The sequence below is a fragment of the Mustela lutreola genome, chromosome 4, assembly GCF_030435805.1.
Source record: "Mustela lutreola isolate mMusLut2 chromosome 4, mMusLut2.pri, whole genome shotgun sequence".
Classification (NCBI taxonomy): domain Eukaryota; kingdom Metazoa; phylum Chordata; class Mammalia; order Carnivora; family Mustelidae; genus Mustela; species Mustela lutreola.
Genome location: NC_081293.1, coordinates 31,893,448 through 31,914,424, shown reverse-complemented (window position 1 = coordinate 31,914,424; position 20,977 = coordinate 31,893,448). Strand labels below are relative to the sequence as shown.

The window sequence follows — 20,977 nt, the reverse complement described above, 5'->3', positions numbered from 1 at the left end:
TGAGCCTGTGTTCTCTGGGATTTGAGGCTACCAAGTTAACCATCCAGTATCTAGGAGGAGAAAGACCAGAGGAGAGCCACAGATGTCCCAAGACCCAAATAATCACAAGTAGCACATCTTCTTTGGTCACCACTTAGTACCCATATGGGAGATGAGAGTTTCAATACAGGTCATCAGTTCTTTAGCAGAGGAGTGCTCAGAGATACTATGGGAGCATAGTTGGCCCTGCTCAGAATGGGAGAAGAGTACACTTGAGCTGAATCACAAAGGATGAGTTGGAGGGCGGGCAAAGGGCCTATTAGAGGTGGAGAAGATGTCACACATTCCATTACCCATGTTTCTTCCACATCTGCTTTGTGGCAGACACTGTTCCAAGTGCTGGAGATCCAGGAGTGAAAAGAACAAAGTAGCTGTCTTCCTGAAGCTTGTGTTCTAGTAGACGTGCAAAGGCAGGGATGAGTGAGAGACCAGGGCATATTCAGAGGACTATAAATAGTTCTGCATAGATAGAACATAGGCTACATATAGTAAAAAAAAATAATAAAAAAATGATGAAGCAGCTTGTATTTGTTGAGCCCTTGCTATGTTGTTAGACCTGTGCTTAGTCATCACAACTCTATGAAGAGGCATTATTAACTATTATTAACCAGATAAGGAAGCCGTGACTTACAAATGTTGGGTAAGTCACCCCCAGGTTAGTCACATGCCTGGTAAGTTGTAAAGCCAGGATTCCGAGTGGAACTCCGAAGAGGCAGGGGCCAGCTCACAAAGTGGTTTGTGGGCCAGGCTGGGAATTTGGTGTTCGTCTGAGAGATAATGGGAAGCTGTTGGTCACGCTGGGAAAGAGGTGGATTGGGAGTGGGAGAAAGGGAGGAAAACTGGGGACAGGGAAGCCAGGCGTAGGATGTGAAGCTATTCAGATGAGTGTTGAGAGGGTTCAGTGCTGGTTGGAAGGCGGCATCTCTGGCCCAGAGCCTCTCAGTGTTGGGAGTAATTGCATCCCATTTTCACTAGGACAACACTGGAAGATTCCTTCTTTAGGTCTCAACATCTCAGACAGACCCAGGAACTAAAGTACAATATGAGGCAGACTTTTTTTCCCCAGTCTACCCCCCTACTGGAGGTTGGGTATCTGTCTCAGGACATTTGCCACCTGGTATCTGCTACAGCCGTAATTAAAAACCTCAAGCAGAGCCTGACTCCGGAACCAGCTGGAAGCCACCAGTGGGCTAATGTAGCATTTGTCATCTCCAGATGTAGTGATTAAACAATATCCAGCCACCACCACCACCACAAAAATGAAAATTACTTTGATAATATTTAGGAGCAACAACAACAAAAAAAGGTATTTTTAGGAAGAACAGTCGATGTAGGGACAGGAAGGATCTGGATTTGGAGAGGAGGGCCAAAAGACTAGTTCTGCCTCACCCAAAAGGAGGGCTCCTCAGACAGCCTCAGACAGATGGCACCTCCATCCCTTCATTTATTCCAGGGAGTTAGGATTCGCTTCCTAGGAGAACTGCTGGAAGCCGTGACTAAAAGGAGTACTTGTAGTTATTCAAGCAAAACTGGTAAACACAGCTCTTCCTTTGCGCAGGATAGAAAATGAGCAGTTGGCAGACAAGGTCCTGGCTGTGGTGGCGAGGAGCCTCAGCAACTACCACTTTGACTTCCAGGGTGCCAGAATCATCACCGGCCAAGAGGAAGGTGCCTATGGCTGGATTACCATCAACTACCTGCTGGGCAAATTCACTCAGGTGATCATCTCGCACCCAGGGAGGTGGCTCCCCAGGGTTGGGGGGGGGGATGTCAATGCCGTTGTGGTCTTAGGCAGTATAGGGATCTGTAGCCAGAATGAATGCTGGGTGAATGAACACGTTAATTTATCCCCACATTTGCAAGAATTTTATTACAAGAACTTTTCCTTTTGGAGAATAAGGAAATCATATCTTCACCTTAGGGAGGCAGAGAGGAAATTAAATATCTATCATTAAAAATAAGACTAGCTAACATTTGCCTAGTGCTATGTGTCTTGTACTGTGCTAAGCACTTTTCTTTTTTCTTTTTTTTTTTTTTTAAGATTTTATTTATTTATTTGAGAGACAGATCACAAGTGGGCAGAGAGGTAGGCAGAGGGGTGGGGGAAACAGGTGCCCTGCTGAGCAGAGAGCCCAATGTGGGGCTTGATCCTAGGACCCTGAGATCATGACCTGAGCTGAAAGCAGAGGCTTAACCCACTGAGCCACCCAGATGCCCCATAAGCACTTTTCATGTACTGTCTGATTTTGTCTTCAGAACAACTACGTGAGGAATTCTTTCACTTTCAAGTCTCAGATTGAGGCCTAGAGAAGGTAGTTATCTGCTCAGGGTCACATGGTTAATGAGCAAATGAGTGGAGATTTGAACTTGAGTCTTTTCGGTTCAGACTCCTTGATTATAAACACTGACTCTGCCACTTCTGGGTTGCTGCAGTCTGAGCTCTATCTTTTTTTTTTTTTTTTTTTTTTAAGATTTTATTTATTTACTTGACAGAGAGAGATCACAAGTAGACAGAGAGGCAGGCAGAGAGAGAGAGAGGGAAGCAGGCTTCCTGCTGAGCAGAGAGCCTGATGCGGCCTCGATCCCAGGACCCTGAGATCATGACCTGAGCTGAAGGCAGCAGCTTAACCCACTGAGCCACCCAGGCACCCTGAGCTCTATCTTTGAAGCCCCTCTTTTCCTGCTTTGCTGATGTTCCTTGTTGATCTGACTGAGAAGTGTCCAGTGAGCTTTGTGTCACCTTATGCATCCTTTCCCTCACCCTAGGAAGTCCCTGAGTGTAAGATACAGTGTGAAGCCGGTGTCCAGAGACTGCTACCACTATTGACTGTACTCTCTTTCAGAAACCGAGTTGGCTCAACCTGAGGCCAAATGAAGACACTGCTCTTGAAACCTACGGGGCTTTAGACCTTGGGGGAGCCTCTACACAAATCACTTTTGTGCCGCAAGACAAGAACATCGAGTCTCCAAGCAATGCTCTGCACTTCCGCCTCTATGGCAGGGACTACAGCGTGTACACGCACAGCTTCTTGTGCTATGGGAAGGATCAAGCACTCAGGCAGAAACTGGCCAAGGACATTCAGGCAAGTATAACTGAATCCAGACCCACCCTCCCCACATCTGGGCCACTGGCCCCCACATCCTGTTGTTGTCTCTTTCTACTTCAGTAATTGGTCTGAACTTGGTTACTGTACTTTCCAAACCTTCTCAAGCAGGATATCTAACTACATCTGGTCGACCCCTGTGAATCGTCCCATCCAGACATTACCTCCTGTGTTTGTTTACTGCACTTTCTCCAAGGACACGACTCAATTCCTTTCTTGCAAATAATTTCTCAGCCCTTTTAATGACTGAGAAACAATTTCTCAGTCATTTCACTGACCTTGACAGTGAAAATTACATGCTCAGGTATTGTTGGGAGGAATGTGTAATTTGAAAGCTCTTAGCACTTTTTTTTGTTTAAATACATTTTTTTAAAGATTTTATTTATTTTTTGACAGAGAGAGATCACAAGCAGGCAAAGAGGCAGGCAGAGAGAGAGGAGGAAGCAGGCTCCCCGCCGAGCAGAGAGCCCGACGCGGGGCTCGATCCCAGGACCCTGAGATCATGACCCGAGCTGAAGGCAGTGGCTCAACCCACTGAGCCACCCAGACGCCCCAAATACATTTTTTATTAACATATAAGTATTATTAGCCCCAGGGATACAGCTCTTAGCACTTTTTAAGTCTCCATTTCCTACAGCAATAGAAAACAGGTTGTTAGAAACAATCTCTAAATTTCACTTAGAGAAAACACAAGAGTTTATCCATCAACACTTCGCGTTTGTCCCCAGACGCTTTTTGTCTTCTGAAGACAAGGAAAGTTAAACATACTCAAAATCATGTGAGTACCAGGCACACCCTGACAAACACACACACAGCAAGGCTGTCACACCCAGCTGTTCCCTGTCTCCACTGAAAGGACAACCAGTTCTCTGCTCTCCTCTAAAGCTCCTGCTCTGGTTTTCAGAAGCACTGTCAATAGGTAACTCCCACTGGAATAGGGGATGCTGAGAGACACCTACTGAGCCCCAAGCCTCCACCGAGGAGCCCCTTTTCTTCACACAAGCCAAGCCCCCTTTCTTCCTTTGAACATATCAGGCTGTAGGTTAAAAGTCATTTTGATACTCCTGGCTTAAATGATCTAAGGTAATTTCAAGGCATGTTGCTTCTGATTTTTTGCTTGAAGATTGGTGTGGAGGGCATGGGCAGACTTCTCCTGGAGAAATACCCAAGGCTCAGACTTGTGAGAGTCTTGAGAGATTTTCTTGTGACTCTGCTTCTGACCTATTTATTTCATTACTAACTAAGCACTAGGGGACATTTCAAACTAATGGCATTTCTGCCAGCTTGAGCTCTATTAGCTTTCTATGAATAGCAAAAGTTCATTCACATCTGATACCATTTCTGGTACCTAGTATACGTATCTGACTGTTCCCAAGGGTGAAAAAGGCATGGCAGGGGCATATTGATACCAATGCTAAGATATTATAAAATTCCTACACATTAGGGAAGTCAGAGTGGTGCTTTTTGTACCCAGAACGTTTGCACATGATGTCTTCAAGTGATTTTTCCATTCAGGATACAAACGGAACCCTCAGGGATCCATGCTTTCACCCTGGATACGAGACAGTAATGAACGTAAGTGACCTCTACAGTAGCCCCTGCACCAAGAAATATGAGAGGACTCTTCCATTCGATCAGTTTCAAATCCAGGGTACTGGAAATTATCAACAATGCCAGAAAAGCATCCTTCAACTCTTCAACTTCAGTTACTGCCCTTACTCCCACTGTTCCTTCAATGGGATCTTCTTGCCATCACTTCACGGGGATTTTGGGGTAAGTTTGTAAAATAATAAGGTATATTGGTTAGGACGATTTGGGTTGCAAGTTGTGGAGTAGGTGCCTATGAAGGGTTTAAGTAGTAGGGTTATTTTTTTCCCATATGATAACAAGTCTTTAGGTAGATAATTCAGGTTAGTTCTTTGCTTTAACAATATCAGGATTTGGGATCAGCTTTTCCATTATGTTCTTGGCCTTTATTTGTGGTGCTAAGATGGCAGCTACTGTTTCACATGCAAAAAAAGAAAGAAGGAAGTTTCTGTTTATTACATTTCTGTCCCGTTTTGTAGAAGTACCAACAAATGTCTTTTTCAGATGTCATTGGCCAGAATTTGTGAAATACACACTTCTAAACCAATCTGTGATAAAAGGGAATGGATTACTGTGTTTGGTTTAGACTAATGACTGTTCATCCTTGGAACTGGGGAGTCTTTCCTATATATAGTGCTTTCTTCTACATGGGTGAAATCAGGAATCTGTAAGCTAGAAGAAGGAGCGGCTGTTGGGTAGGCACACCCACTGGGATCTGCTACTTGACGTCAGTGATCTGGCTTCTTAACGTCAGAAGAAGGAAAGGCAGCAGTTAGATGTCTCAGCTAAAGGCTTTCCTCTATAAACTGAAGTTAAAAACTCAAGAAATCCCAAGAAAATATTGAGGATAGCATCATTTGTATTACATTTTGAACAGCTGGGGGGCTCTTTGAATCCCAGCTCCACTTCCTTCTTAATTACTCTAAAATAAGATAAAATATTTGAGCAGAGGTAGAAGAGGTATCCCTTGATCTACTCACAATTCAAATTTCATATTTTGGTCCTGGATACAAAGCATTATTGTAATCATAGTTTAGCAGAATATTGCAAAATTCTTTACCACCAATCAAGAGTCAGTTACAGACTAAATAACATATATGCATTATCTTTTTAATTACTTAAGATATCATACATAGAAACAAAGGCTTTTGTCTGCCTTCACACTCTTTCTCCCTTTTTCAGAAAACAGCATGTGAGAAGGGAGGTTCAACTTTCCTATGGGACCCCAGAAGGAGAGGTTTCTCCCAAGTCTCCTGGCTCAGCCCATTGTCACAGAAAGAGATCCCTGAATAAAGCACAGTCCTTGTAGTAATTGTACCTGGTTTAAAATCTGGCTTTGCCACTTGAGAACTATATGAGCTCTTCATTCCTATCATCTCTGGGAAAACAACAATGGGTGGCACCGTCGATCCAGGCTTACCTTTACCATGGCCCAGACCACAGTTACTCCTCGCCTCGAGGTTCCTGAGGGAAATAACATGCTAGGACAATGCCTGGCAGAGTAATACTTGGAGATTATTTAGCTCTAAACCTAAATTCAGAACCAACTAGAACCTCACCTGGATGCCTAAGCTGGCACTGGTTGCCCATGTTGGACTTTTTTGGGCCAACACCCTTGCCTTGAATCTGCTGGATGATAGAAGAGAGGGCCATGAAAGGGAGGAAGGTGGCTAGGGATGCTGGGACAGCCAAGGGCCCTTTTCATTCCAGTCCCTGATAGGAATTACCTCTGAAGGAAAGGAAAATACTGTTGTGTATTGACCTTTTCTTTTAAGATTTTATTTATTTATTTGACAGACAGAGATCACAGGTAGGCAGAGAGGCAGGCAGAGAGAGAGAGGGGGAAGCAGGCTCCCCATGGAGCAGAGAGCCCTGATGCGGGGCTCGATCCCGACACTGGGATCATGACATGAGCCGAAGGCAGAGGCTTTAACCCACTGAGCCACCCAGGCGCCCCGTGTATTGACTTTAACATTTCACCTCCTGGGAAATATAGCCCAATTCCTGTCTTCAAGCTTGAGCAAACCCTTTCTGTTGAGGATGGCAGTAGTGGAATTTCTTGCCTTTGAAAGTGATTCCTCCAACCTAGGTAGGGAGAGGTGAAGCTCGAAGGGGTGAAGGAGGCTTGAGCTCCCCTGGGATGCCTTTGTTTGGTCTCAGTCCCTCACTGAAATTGGTCTCCTCACAGCCTTCTGTACCTCAGCTTGACAATCTTCTTGGATTAGCTCATTGCTTTCCACTGAATAGGATCTTTTTCCTCTGAATATAGCCCTTAGGGTTAGCATGATACCTGTACCTATTCCTGCTTTGTCAGTTTCTGTTACAAAACTTGTTTTTCCATCTGTAATTTCTCCCTAAGGTCTAAAGACTTTTTGAGCCTATTTCCTCATTTATAGAATGAGGACAGAAGTGCCTATCTCATTGCTAGCTGTGAGTGATAAGCCAATCAATGGTAGCAGACTGGTAAGTGTCTACTAACCAGCTCTCTGGGGATGTAGTGGCCGCTTTGTGACATTTGCCAGTTTATGTGGTAGAAGTACTCATACCATGGCCTAGCTTAATCAGCGGGCTCACAGAACTCTTCAAATTTTAACAGCTAGCTCTTGTGAGTGGGAAGAGCCACCTCCAGCATATCACTGCCAATAGCAGAAAGCTAACACACCCTAGCACCAGGTGGGTCCTAAGTAAGGTTATTTCTTTCTCCTAACAGTCCTTTCTCTAGGCTGTTATACCTGCAGAAGTTCCCACCGCCCAGTCCTGTGTCTGGAAGCATAACTATTTGCAACACAAAAATGCAGTTGCATTCCAATTATTTCCAGGACCAGTTAGCCTAGGTGTTCTCAAGCCACATTTTTAGGGAGGGACTATTTGCCAAAGTTGCATTCAGCACTGGTGATTTAATTCTTACTCTGTAAATAGAATATAAAAAGCTGTCATTTTTCTTCATTTGGCTACATTGGTTGCTAGGCAGAATCCAATTTGTAGGCAAATTAGAAACACCCAAAAGGAACAGGGAACATCTGCAGGGAATTATTTATGAGGTAATTTAGGAAATTTTTAAAAGATCACATCATATCACTTAAATAAACAAGAAAGAATATAAAACAAATTCAAGAGTGAACTGGAATTAAAGAACATTAAAAACTTGTTTCCATAGGTATACATATACTTGCATGTTTATGTGTCTGTGTATTTAGCACTGAGCTTCCTACTAGCCAAGGGGAAAAAATAAGACATAATCATATATAGTTTTCATTATGTGTGGCATACCCAGTCCCAGGGCAAAGCAGATATTCTGAAATTGATTCTCAATGATATTTTATAAAGGAGATTTTATTAGGCAATGTCTTCAACCATATTTCTTAAAATAGCAATTTCTTATAGCAACTGTAACCTAGAGGCATAATATTAAAAAGCCAACTCAGTCATAGCAATTCTGTGATGGACTAAGGCAGTAGAGGTCTTTGATAGATCCTCAACTTGATAGAAAGAAAGAATTCAGAGTGGCTGGAAAAGAGGAGACATACATCTTTCAGGTCGTCTTCCATAAATATTATCTAAGCTGGAAGCTGGAAGATGAGGAGCTGAACTTCTGAGGCTCTATGTTCTCTAACGATGGCCTAGAGTGTTACTGTTTTCAGTTGCTGCTTAAATATGGGCCCACAGGTTATAGACACCAATCAAGTAAAGGTTTACATAGTAAGATTAATCCCTAATTTGGAAATTAAGAAGCTGATCACAGATTTTGACCTCAGTAGTATACGGCATAAGGCATCTCCCCAGTCTCTAAAGGCAAGGTCATGGATTCTTAGAAATGAGTCAGCATTTCCCTTGAGAATCACCTTTGGAGGTGCCTGGGTGGCTCAGTTGGTTAAGCGTCTGCTTTCAGCTTGGGCCATGATCCTGGGGTCCTGGGATCGAGTCCCATGTTGGGCTCCCTGCTTAGCAGGGAGCCCGCTTCTCCCTCTGTCTGTTGCTCCCCCTGCTTGTGCTCTTTCTTTCTCACCCTCTCTGTCAAATAAATAAAAATCTTAAAAAAAAATAGTAGCATTCTGAATAGGGCTAAGGTTTTTCTTTCATAACATAATATAAATAAATCAAGGAAAAAATATTCATCCTAAACCTCACCAACCCATCCCATTAACACTTAATTTTTCTTGATTAAATTCTAATGCATGTTAGTGTAAGGAATATTCCACCCTAGAAGAGACCTTTCCAAGGGATTTAAGAGGCCAGATTAGATATTAAACTCAAGTGAGTGGGTTTCTGAAGAGCATATGCAGACAGGAAAACCATCAGGCCTTGACACATGGAACACTTTGAGAAAGACTGACAGATAAAATGAAAAAATAAATATGAATATGAGTATGAATGGGCTGGTTCTGGACCAGAGGAAGAGAAAGAGATGACCTTACTCTGGAGCACAACTGTCCAAGAAAGAAAGATGAATGGACACATTCCCAGCTCAGAGACAGCAAGCAGGATCTGCTCTTGATTCTAATTCTATGACTTACTCTCTACTGTGGCTGCAGAGAAATTAGTCATTTCTATAGTCTATTATATATGGAATATGAAATGAAAATAACATTATTATCTGATAAATTTTTAAAAATCTATAAAAGAGAGTTTAAAAACCTTACTTCAAATTTGATTCAGATGTTTGTCATAGTTAGAAGGGCATATTTGTATTTATTTTGTTTTTCTATTCTTTATATAATGGCATCATTCTACAGTTGCATGTTGTTCATTTGATTCTACTTTGAGAGAGGACTTTAAACCATAACCTGCACAGTCAAGGCCAACAGCTGGAAGTAAAATATCAAGATTGTCTGGACCAGCCATTCGTGTGTGTGTGTGTGTGTGTGTGTGTGTGTTAAAATATGCATAATAGAAAATTTATCATTTTAACTACTTATAAGAGTACAGTTTTGTGGCATTACGTACTTTTACATTACGTACATCCATTTCCACCATCTAACTCCAAGATGTTTTTGTCTTCCCAAACAGAAACTCCACCCATTAAACAAAACACGAATTCCCCACTCCTCTTTCCCCTCAGCCCCTGGCAATCACCGTTCTACTTTGAGTCGCTATGAATTTGACTATTCCAGGTATCTCATATAAGTGGAATCATATACTTGTCTTTTTTCACTTAGTGTAATGTCTTCAGTAGACCAGTCATTCTTAGCTCTTTAAGGGATCACAAGACTTTATGGAGAATGTATGGAAAGCTAACAATTGTCTAAACAGGAAAATAGACATATAAAGGCGTTCTGAAGTTTTTGCGTACAATTTAAAAGACATCATGATTCCTTGAGATGGACCTGTGAGCCCCATGTTAAGAGCCCTTAATCTAGAACAAAAGGTACATAGAAAGTAGAGATTCAAGTAGAGCCATGAGCCCAAGCAGGGCAATGGCTGGGACTGAATGCCACCAACAAATGTTAGAGGCTAGTTTCTTTAGAAGTATGGAAAGCAAATGTAGACACATGTGCCAGAGACAAATGACCGTGAAACTGATCCTACGTCTGCCTTTAAGATGCTTCCTGCCAGGGCAGAGCGAACCTAATATCTAACAATAAAAGCAGGCAGGCCATGCTAGAGAAGTGAGTTAGCATGAGTAATCAGGTTAGATGGGGGGAGGGGAAGGGGACATGTCAGGTGGTCAGTCTGGGACAAAACTTGTGACTAGACTATAATACGTGTCCCTTCTGTGACTATGGGTGCTTCATTTAATCTTTTTTCCAAAGTGCTAGCAATATGTTTTGGATTGGATCTTTGGAAAAATGATTTGACAAACCCCCTTTCTTCCCTTACAAACTTGGCTTTGGGTTATTTTTCCGGATTTGTTTCCCGGGAAACATGATAAAGATAGGAGTGTCAGTTTTATTACTAAGCAACAGTTCTTATGAAAAAAATGACCCCGAAATAAAGTGGATCTGGATTGGAAGAAATTAATGAACTATGCTTACTCTGTGGGCTTCTCTAGTCTGAATAAAGGCTTATGTATGTAGAGTAAGTAACAAAAGGCTTTATTTTTATAGGACTTATTTACCCGACCATCATACCCTTTGTTACTTGTTTGAGTTGCACGATCTTCCACTAGAAGGGAAGGATTTTCATCTGCCTCCGTCACTGCTTGGAACATAGTTGTTGTTCAGACAATAGTTGTTGAGTGAACACATGCATGATGTGCAGCCAAAAGAAAGAAGAGGGGAAATGAAAAAAAAAAAGGCTGTTGATTTTGCCAATTAGGAGGTTACTGGTGATTTTAATGAGCATAGTTTTAGAAGCCATGTCAAAGTAAACAGCTCCCTTGGATATGCTCTAAAGCTGGGGGAGCAGGGAGGAGAGTGGGTAATTGATACCACAAAAATTTGAGAGATAATAGATGTCGCACTGAAACCAGCTCTGTTAAATTGAACAGGAATGCATGTATTGCATTCTGCGTAGGTTAAAAGTTACACAAAATTGGGTGCCTGGGTGGCTCAGTGGGTTAAAGCCTCTGCCTTCAGCTCAGGTCATGATTCCAGGGTCCTAGGATCGAGCCCCACATCAGGTTCTCTGCTCAGCAGGGAGCCTGTTTCCCCCTTACCCCAACTCTCTGCCTGCCTGCCTACTTGTAATCTGTCAAATAAATAAATAAAAATCTAAAAAAATATTTTGGATGGCAAGAATGGGTATTGTCTTTATAGATTGATATATCTGCCTCCCCAACTACATCCCGAGGGCCTGGAAGGCACAGGTGGTGTACATTTCATCTTTTCATTTTTAGGCCTGCTAGATATATTATTCCTAGAATTCCTGGAATATTGTATATTCTCAGTAAAAGAATGTCAGTATTTGGAATATTCTAGTGATATGTCCAATATGCACAGAAGCCTGAAGGTGAGAAAGTTTTCATTTTTAGGCCTGCTAGATATATTATTCCTAGAATTCCTGGAATATTGTATATTCTCAGTAAAAGAATGTCAGTATTTGGAATATTCTAGTGATATGTCCAATATGCACAGAAGCCTGAAGGTGAGAAAGCATGAAGTGTGTTCAGAGACCTGAAAGTAGTTCAATGGGTTTTTCCATGTGGGCAGCCAGGAGACTTGCCTCTGGTATTTTATTTTATTTTTTTATTTTTATTTTTTTTTAAAGATTTTATTTATTTATTTGACAGACAGAGATCACAAGTAGGCAGAGAGGCAGGCAGAGAGAGAGATGAGGAAGCAGGCTTCCCGCTGAGCAGAGAGCCTGATGCGGGGGCTCGATCCCAGGATCCTGGGATCATGACCCGAGCCGAAGGCAGAGGCTTTAACCCACTGAGCCACCCCGGTGCCCCACCTCTGGTATTTTAGAAGGTTTTCCCCCTAAGCTTAACAATCACCTTTGTGATCATTAGATGTCTTTGTTTGAGGTTTATGGTTTGTAAACCCAGAGATTTCTACAGTACAGGGAAATGGTGGTGATTTTAGGAAAACTGAAGATGAAGATGTGCTTCAGGGGTTTAGAAAGAAATGATTTTGGGTTTTAGAATAAATGAATAACACTGTTTAAGGGGCACATAAAAAGGAAGATTTGTGGGACTCATAGAAAATAGAACATATTTTAAGCTTCAGGGAAAAATTACCTCCTACAGTTATAAAGTGATTCAACCTTTTTGAAAGAAGATCTTATAAGGGGGCATCTGGGTGGCTCAGTAGGTCTGATTAGTTTCAGCTCAGGTAGTGACCTCATGGTTCATGAGATTGAGCCCCACATCAGGCTCCACACTCAGCAGGGAGTCTGCTTGAGGATTCTCTCCCTCTTCTCTCCCCTCACTCTTTTTCTGTCTCTCTAAAATAAACAAGTATATCTTAAAAAAAAAAAAGACCTCATGAGATATGTAAAGATATTTTAAAAATTTAGGTCTAATACACTTGTAGTAAAGTGTGCACATTCTAAGGCCACAGCCTGATAGTTTATAAGGAAAACACCTGGAAGTCCATCAACTGGGTGAAGATACAGGATATTTGTTCCCTTATTCTCTCTCCCAGGTGATAAGCCCCCTCCAAAGATAACTACTACTCCGACTTCTATCATGATAGATTCGTGTTGCCAGTTTGGGGATTCAAAATATTTTTTTTGTCTGACTTCTTTCACTCAGTATTATCTAAGATCTATGTATGTTGTCGTGTTTAACAGCAGCTCTTTCCTTCATTGCAATGGAGTATTCCTTTGCTTGGACACACTAAAATTTATCTATCCATTCTATAGTTAATGGACATTTTAGTTGTTTCCAGTTTGAGGATATTATATACTGTTTTATGAACACTCTTGTTGATGTCTTTTAGTGCATATTTCTACTCACAAAATGTATTTGCCTTCTGACCAAATATTTTACCCCAAGGAAATCATCTCAAGAAAAGGTACAGAGATGCAAATACATTATAGCATTATTTATAATAGTGAAATATTAGAAAGCCGAAATATTCATGTATAGGAGATTACATAAATCATGATATATCCATAAATAATAATATTTTATAGTCATTTAAATGGGTAAACTAAAATCTACAGGGCAACTTGCCCATATTGTATTATTATCAAGTGAAACCAAGCAGGATTATAAAACAATGTGTTTAATAATGATATTTAGGTAAATACATATATATATTTTAATGTTTTACATATATATGTAAAACAGGGATTAAGCAGTAAATTATTAAAAGTATTTTTTTCTAGGGGATGGTTAGATGAAGGAGTAACTTTTATTTTTAACTTGTACTAATTAAATTCTATACAATAAACGTGTGTTACCTTTGAATAAGTATTTTTAACACATATGTATTTTGAAGGAAAAGAAGAGGGCAATTTTTGTATGTTGAAAAATAAAGAAGAGCAGGATTCTGAGATGTTAAAGGGAAACATCTGTAGGTCAGGGAAGAATTTTCAAGAGTTCATGGCATGCAGAGCTTTGAGGGTAGGCAGTGGCACAGACCCAGGAGTTCATGCTGACAAGCTATGTACCCCACTGATGGTCCAGTATTTTGCTGTATCTGCCTACACAAATTTTCTCTTAATGTTTTGTTAAAGATTTTATTTAAGAGTGATCACAGAGGGAGAGGGAGAAGCAGATATGCCACTAAGTGGAGAACCCGATGTGGGCTCCATCCTAGGACCCTGAGATCATGACCTGAGCTGAAGGCATATGCTTAACTAAGTCACCCAGGTGCCCCTGTTTGTTAAAAGTTTTTTAAAATAATTTTTATTTCTTTAAAAAACACATGTCGGGAGGAGGAGTCAAGATGGCGGAGAAGTAGCAAGCTGAGACTGCTTCAGCTAGCCGGAGATCAGCTAGATAGCTTATCTAAAGATTGCAAACACCTGAAAATCCATCGGCAGATCGAAGAGAAGAAGAACAGCAATTCTGGAAACAGAAAAACAACCACTTTCTGAAAGGTGTTTTCTTTCTTTAAAAATATTCTTTTCTTTTCTTTTTTTTTTTTTTTTCTTTTTTCTTTCTTCCTTTTTGAACCTCTTTTTATCCCCTTTCTCCCCACTCACGATTTTGGATCTCTTCTAATTTGGTTAAAGCATATTTTCCTGGGGTTGTTGCCACCCTTTTAGTATTTTACTTGCCCCTTCATTTACTCTTATCTGGACAAAATGACAAGACGGAAAAATTCAACACAAAAAAAAGAACAAGAGGCAGTACCGAAGGCTAGGGACCTAATCAATACAGACATCGGTAATATGTCAGATCTAGAGTTCAGAATGACAATTCTCAAGGTTCTAGCCGGGCTCGAAAAAGGCATGGAAGATATGAGAGAAACCCTCTCGAGAGATATAAAAGCCCTTTCTGGAGAAATAAAAGAACTAAAATCTAACCAAGGTGAAATCAAAAAAGCTATTAATGAGGTGCAATCAAAAATGGAGGCTCTAACTGCTAGGATAAATGAGGCAGAAGAAAGAATTAGTGATATAGAAGACCAAATGACAGAGAATAAAGAAGCTGAGCAAAAGAGGGACAAACAGCTACTGGACCACGAGGGGAGAATTCGAGAGATAAGTGACACCATAAGACGAAACAACATTAGAATAATTGGGATTCCAGAAGAAGAAGAAAGTGAGAGGGGAGCAGAAGGTATACTGGAGAGAATTATTGGGGAGAATTTCCCCAATATGGCAAAGGGAACGAGCATCAAAATTCAGGAGGTTCAGAGAATGCCCCTCAAAATCAATAAGAATAGGCCCACACCCCGTCACATAATAGTAAAATTTACAAGTCTCAATGACAAAGAGAAAATCCTGAAAGCAGCCCGGGAAAAGAAGTCTGTAACATACAATGGTAAAAATATTAGATTGGCAGCTGACTTATCCACAGAGACCTGGCAGGCCAGAAAGAGCTGGCATGATATTTTCAGAGCACTAAACGAGAAAAACATGCAGCCAAGAATACTATATCCAGCTAGGCTATCATTGAAAATAGAAGGAGAGATTAAAAGCTTCCAGGACAAACAACAACTGAAAGAATTTGCAAATACCAAACCAGCTCTACAGGAAATATTGAAAGGGGTCCTCTAAGCAAAGAGAGAGCCTACAAGTGGTAGATCAGAAAGGAACAGAGACCTATACAGTAACAGTCACCTTACAGGCAATACAATGGCACTAAATTCATATCTCTCAATAGTTACCCTGAATGTGAATGGGCTAAATGCCCCTGTCAAAAGACACAGGGTATCAGAATGGATAAAAAAACAAAACCCATCTATATGTTGCCTCCAAGAAACACATTTTAAGCCCGAAGACACCTCCAGATTTAAAGTGAGGGGGTGGAAAAGAATTTACCATGCTAATGGACATCAGAAGAAAGCAGGAGTGGCAATCCTTATATCAGATCAATTAGATTTTAAGCCAAAGACTATAATAAGAGATGAGGAAGGACACTATATCATACTCAAAGGGTCTGTCCAACAAGAAGATTTAACAATTTTAAATATCTATGCCCCCAATGTGGGAGCAGCCAACTATATAAACCAATTAATAACAAAATCAAAGAAACACATCAACAATAATACAATAATAGTAGGGGACTTTAACACTCCCCTCACTGAAATGGACAGGTCATCCAAGCAAAAGATCAGCAAGGAAATAAAGGCCTTAAACGACACACTGGACCAGATGGACATCACAGATATATTCAGAATATTTCATCCCAAAGCAACAGAATACACATTCTTCTCTAGTGCACATGGAACATTCTCCAGAATAGATCACATCCTCGGTCCTAAATCAGGCCTCAACCGATATCAAAAGATTGGGATCATTCCCTGCATATTTTCAGACCACAATGCTCTAAAGCTAGAACTCAACCACAAAAGGAAGTTTGGAAAGAACCCAAATACATGGAGACTAAACAGTATCCTTCTAAAGAATGAATGGGTCAACCGGGAAATTAAAGAAGAATTGAAAAAAATCATGGAAACAAATGATAATGAAAATACAACGGTTCAAAATCTGTGGGACACAACAAAGGCAGTCCTGAGAGGAAAATATATAGCGGTACAAGCCTTTCTCAAGAAACAAGAAAGGTCTCAGGTACACAACCTAACCCTACACCTAAAGGAGCTGGAGAAAGAACAAGAAAGAAACCCTAAGCCCAGCAGGAGAAGAGAAATCATAAAGATCAGAGCAGAAATCAATGAAATAGAAACCAAAAAAACAATAGAACAAATCAACGAAACTAGGAGCTGGTTCTTTGAAAGAATTAATAAAATTGATAAACCCCTGGCCCGACTTATCAAAAAGAAAAGAGAAAGGACCCAAATAAATAAAATCATGAATGAAAGAGGAGAGATCACAACTAACACCAAAGAAATACAAACTATTATAAGAACATACTATGAGCAACTCTACGGCAATAAATTTGACAATCTGGAAGAAATGGATGCATTCCTAGAAACATATAAACTACCACAACTGAACCAGGAAGAAATAGAAAGCCTGAACAGACCCATAACCAGTAAGGAGATTGAAACAGTCATTAAAAATCTCCAAACAAACAAAAGCCCAGGGCCAGACGGCTTCCCGGGGGAATTCTACCAAACATTTAAAGAAGAACTAATTCCTATTCTCCTGAAACTGTTCCAAAAAATAGAAATGGAAGGAAAACTTCCAAACTCATTTTATGAGGCCAGCATCACCTTGATCCCAAAACCAGACAAGGATCCCACCAAAAAAGAGAGCTATAGACCGATATCCTTGATGAACACAGATGCGAAAATTCTCACCAAAATACTAGCCAATAGGATTCAACAGTACATTAAAAAGATTATTCACCACGACCAAGTGGGATTTATTCCAGGGCTGCAAGGTTGGTTCAACATCCGCAAATCAGTCAATGTGATACAACACATCAATAAAAGAAAGAACAAGAACCATATGATACTCTCAATAGATGCTGAAAAAGCATTTGACAAAGTACAACATCCCTTCCTGATCAAAACTCTTCAAAGTGTAGGGATAGAGGGCACATACCTCAATATCATCAAAGCCATCTATGAAAAACCCACCGCAAATATCATTCTCAATGGAGAAAAACTGAAAGCTTTTCCGCTAAGGTCAGGAACACGGCAGGGATGTCCATTATCACCACTGCTATTCAACATCGTACTAGAGGTCCTAGCCTCAGCAATCAGACAACAAAAGGAAATTAAAGGCATCCAAATCGGCAAAGAAGAAGTCAAATTATCACTCTTCGCAGATGATATGATACTATATGTGGAAAACCCAAAAGACTCCACTCCAAAACTGCTAGAACTTATACAGGAATTCAGTAAAGTGTCAGGATATAAAATCAATGCACAGAAATCAGTTGCATTTCTCTACACCAACAGCAAGACAGAAGAAAGAGATATTAAGGAGTCAATCCCATTTACAATTGCATCCAAAACCATAAGATACCTAGGAATAAACCTAACCAAAGAGACACAGAATCTATACTCAGAAAACTATAAAGTACTCATGAAAGAAATTGAGGAAGACACAAAGAAATGGAAAAATGTTCCATGCTCCTGGATTGGAAGAATAAATATTGTGAAAATGTCTATGCTACCTAAAGCAATCTACACATTTAATGCAATTCCTATCAAAGTACCATCCATCTTTTTCAAAGAAATGGAACAAATAATTCTAAAATTTATATGGAACCAGAAAAGACCTCGAATAGCCAAAGGGATATTGAAAAAGAAAGCCAACGTTGGTGGCATCACAATTCCGGACTTCAAGCTCTATTACAAAGCTGTCATCATCAAGACAGCATGGTACTGGCACAAAAACAGACACATAGATCAATGGAACAGAATAGAGAGCCCAGAAATAGACCCTCAACTCTATGGTCAACTAATCTTCGACAAAGCAGGAAAGAATGTCCAATGGAAAAAAGACAGCCTTTTCAATAAATGGTGCTGGGAAAATTGGACAGCCACATGCAGAAAAATGAAATTGGACCATTTCCTTACACCACACACAAAAATAGACTCAAAATGGATGAAGGATCTCAATGTACGAAAGGAATCCATCAAAATCCTTGAGGAGAACACGGGCAGCAACCTCTTCGACCTCTGCCGCAGCAACATCTTCCTAGGAACAACGCAAAAGGCAAGGGAAGCAAGGGAAAAAATGAACTACTGGGATTTCATCAAGATCAAAAGCTTTTGCACAGCAAAGGAAACAGTTAACAAAATCAAAAGACAACTGACAGAATGGGAGAAGATATTTGCAAACGACATATCAGATAAAGGACTAGTGTCCAGAATCTATAAAGAACTTAGCAAACTCAACACCCAAAGAACAAATAATCCAATCAAGAAATGGGCAGAAGACATGAACAGACATTTCTGCAAAGAAGACATCCAGATGGCGAACAGACACATGAAAAAGTGCTCCATATCACTCGGCATCAGGGAAATACAAATCAAAACCACAATGAGATATCACCTCACACCAGTCAGAATGGCTAAAATCAACAAATCAGGAAATGACAGATGCTGGCGAGGATGCGGAGAAAGGGGAACCCTCCTACACTGTTGGTGGGAATGCAAGCTGGTGCAGCCACTCTGGAAAACAGCATGGAGGTTCCTCAAAATGTTGAAAATAGAACTGCCCTATGACCCAGCAATTGCACTATTGGGTATTTACCCTAAAGATACAAATGTAGTGATCCAAAGGGACACATGCACCCGAATGTTTATAGGAGCAATGTCCACAATAGCCAAACTATGGAAAGAACCTAGATGTCCATCAACAGATGAATGGATCAAGAAGATGTGGTATATATACACAATGGAATACTATGCAGCCATCAAAAGAAATGAAATCTTGCCATTTGCAACAACATGGATGGAACTAGAGCGTATCATGCTTAGCGAAATAAGTCAAGCAGAGAAAGACAACTATCATATGATCTCCCTGATATGAGGAAGTGGTGATGCAACATGGAGGCTTAAGTGGGTAGAAGAAGAATAAATGAAACAAGATGGGATTGGGAGGGAGACAAACCATAAGTGACTCTTAATCTCACGAAACAAACTGAGGGTTGCCGGGGGGAGGGGGTTTGAGAGAAGGGGGTGGGATTATGGACATTGGGGAGGGTATGTGATTTGGTGAGTGCTGTGAAGTGTGTAAACCTGGTGATTCACAGACCTGTACCCCTGGGGATAAAAATATATGTTTATAAAAAATTAAAAATTAAAAAAAAAATAAAAATAAAAAACACATGTCACACCTTAGCAAAAGCAAGTGAATTTCTAGATTCTTAAGTCATTAAGCCCTTTGCTGGTAGAATGAGCTCAAGGAGTAATATCAGAAAGTCTTTTGAAATGTCCCTAAATGAAATTTAAAGAAATATTTATTATAAAATTTAAGACATGCTTGTTATAAAAAAAAATTGAACTATACAAAAAGTTTAAAGATCCAACTATATGTCACATAAGAAACTTACTTTAGATTTAAGGAACTCACATGGGTCAAAAGTGAAGATATTCCATGCAAGTGCCAACCAAAAGAAAACAAGGGTGGCCATATTTATATCAGACAAAATATGCTGTAAGTCATGAAATGTCACATGAGGCTGAGAAGGACATTATAGAATGATAACGGGATAATTCATCCAGAAGATACATTAATTATAAATATATATGATATATGCCCAAATCAGAGCACCTGAATCTTTGAAGCAAACATTGACAGAACTGCTGGGAGGAAGAGACAGCAATGCCATAACGGTAGAAGATTTCAGTGCCTCACTGTCAATACGGGATAGAACAATCACAGATTCGAACCACACTATAAACCAATAGACCTAACAGACACATATAGAACATTCCACCCAAGAACAGCAGAATATATAAACTTCTCAAGTGCATATGGACTATTCTCTAAGACAGGTCACATCTTAGGTCATAAAACAAGTCTCACAAATTTAGGAAGACAGAAATTATACCAGGTATCTTTTCTACACAGTAGAATGAACCCAGAAGTCAATAGCAGAAGGAAACCAGAAAATTCACGAGTCTGTGGAAATTAAAGAGTACACTTTGGAACAAGCAAAATCTTCAACAAAACACTGGCAAGCTGAATTCAATAGTCCATTAAAAGAATAACATACCATGACTAAGTGGGATTTATCCCTGGGATGCAATGATGACTCCATCAATTAGTGTGATACAGCACATAAACAGAATGAAGGGTGAATACTACACATCTCAATAGATGCAGAAAAAGCATCTGATAAAGTCGAACACTCATTTATGATAAAAAAGTTTCGACAAAGTAGAAACAGAAAGAAATTGCATCAGTACAATAAAAGTCAGGTATAAAACCACACAGCCAAAATCATACTCAGCGGTAACAACTGTAAGCTCTTCCTCTGAGATCAAGAGCCAGGCAGGGGTGCCCAATCTCACCATTTCTATTCAGCATAGTACTGGAACAACTCATCAGAGCAGTTAGGCAAGAAGAAATAAAAGGAATCCACATCAGAAAGAAAGAAGTAAAAATTGTCTCTGTTTACAGATGCCAAGATTGTACATAAAGAACACCCTAAAGTCTAAAAACCACATGAAACCTGTTTGGCTCATCAATATAGAAAACAAACTGGTGGTTGCCAGAGGGGAGGGAGGGCGGGGGATGGACAAAATGGCTGAAGGAGGATGGGAGATACAGGCTTCTAGTGATGGAATGAGTAAGTCACGGGGACAAAAGTACAGCATAGGGAA

The 20,977-nt window shown here is 40.4% G+C and overlaps 1 protein-coding gene across 1 annotated transcript in view; it reads left to right on the top strand.

The window, feature by feature from the left end:
• Positions 1-20,977, top strand: part of ENTPD1 (ectonucleoside triphosphate diphosphohydrolase 1) — a 99,335-nt gene that overhangs the window by 66,315 nt on the left and 12,043 nt on the right. Inside the window, exons 5-7 of the mRNA XM_059169345.1 lie at positions 1,598-1,757; positions 2,883-3,122; positions 4,659-4,916. Of these exons, the coding sequence (XP_059025328.1) occupies positions 1,598-1,757; positions 2,883-3,122; positions 4,659-4,916 (658 nt within the window). The remainder of the gene's footprint in view (positions 1-1,597; positions 1,758-2,882; positions 3,123-4,658; positions 4,917-20,977) is intronic.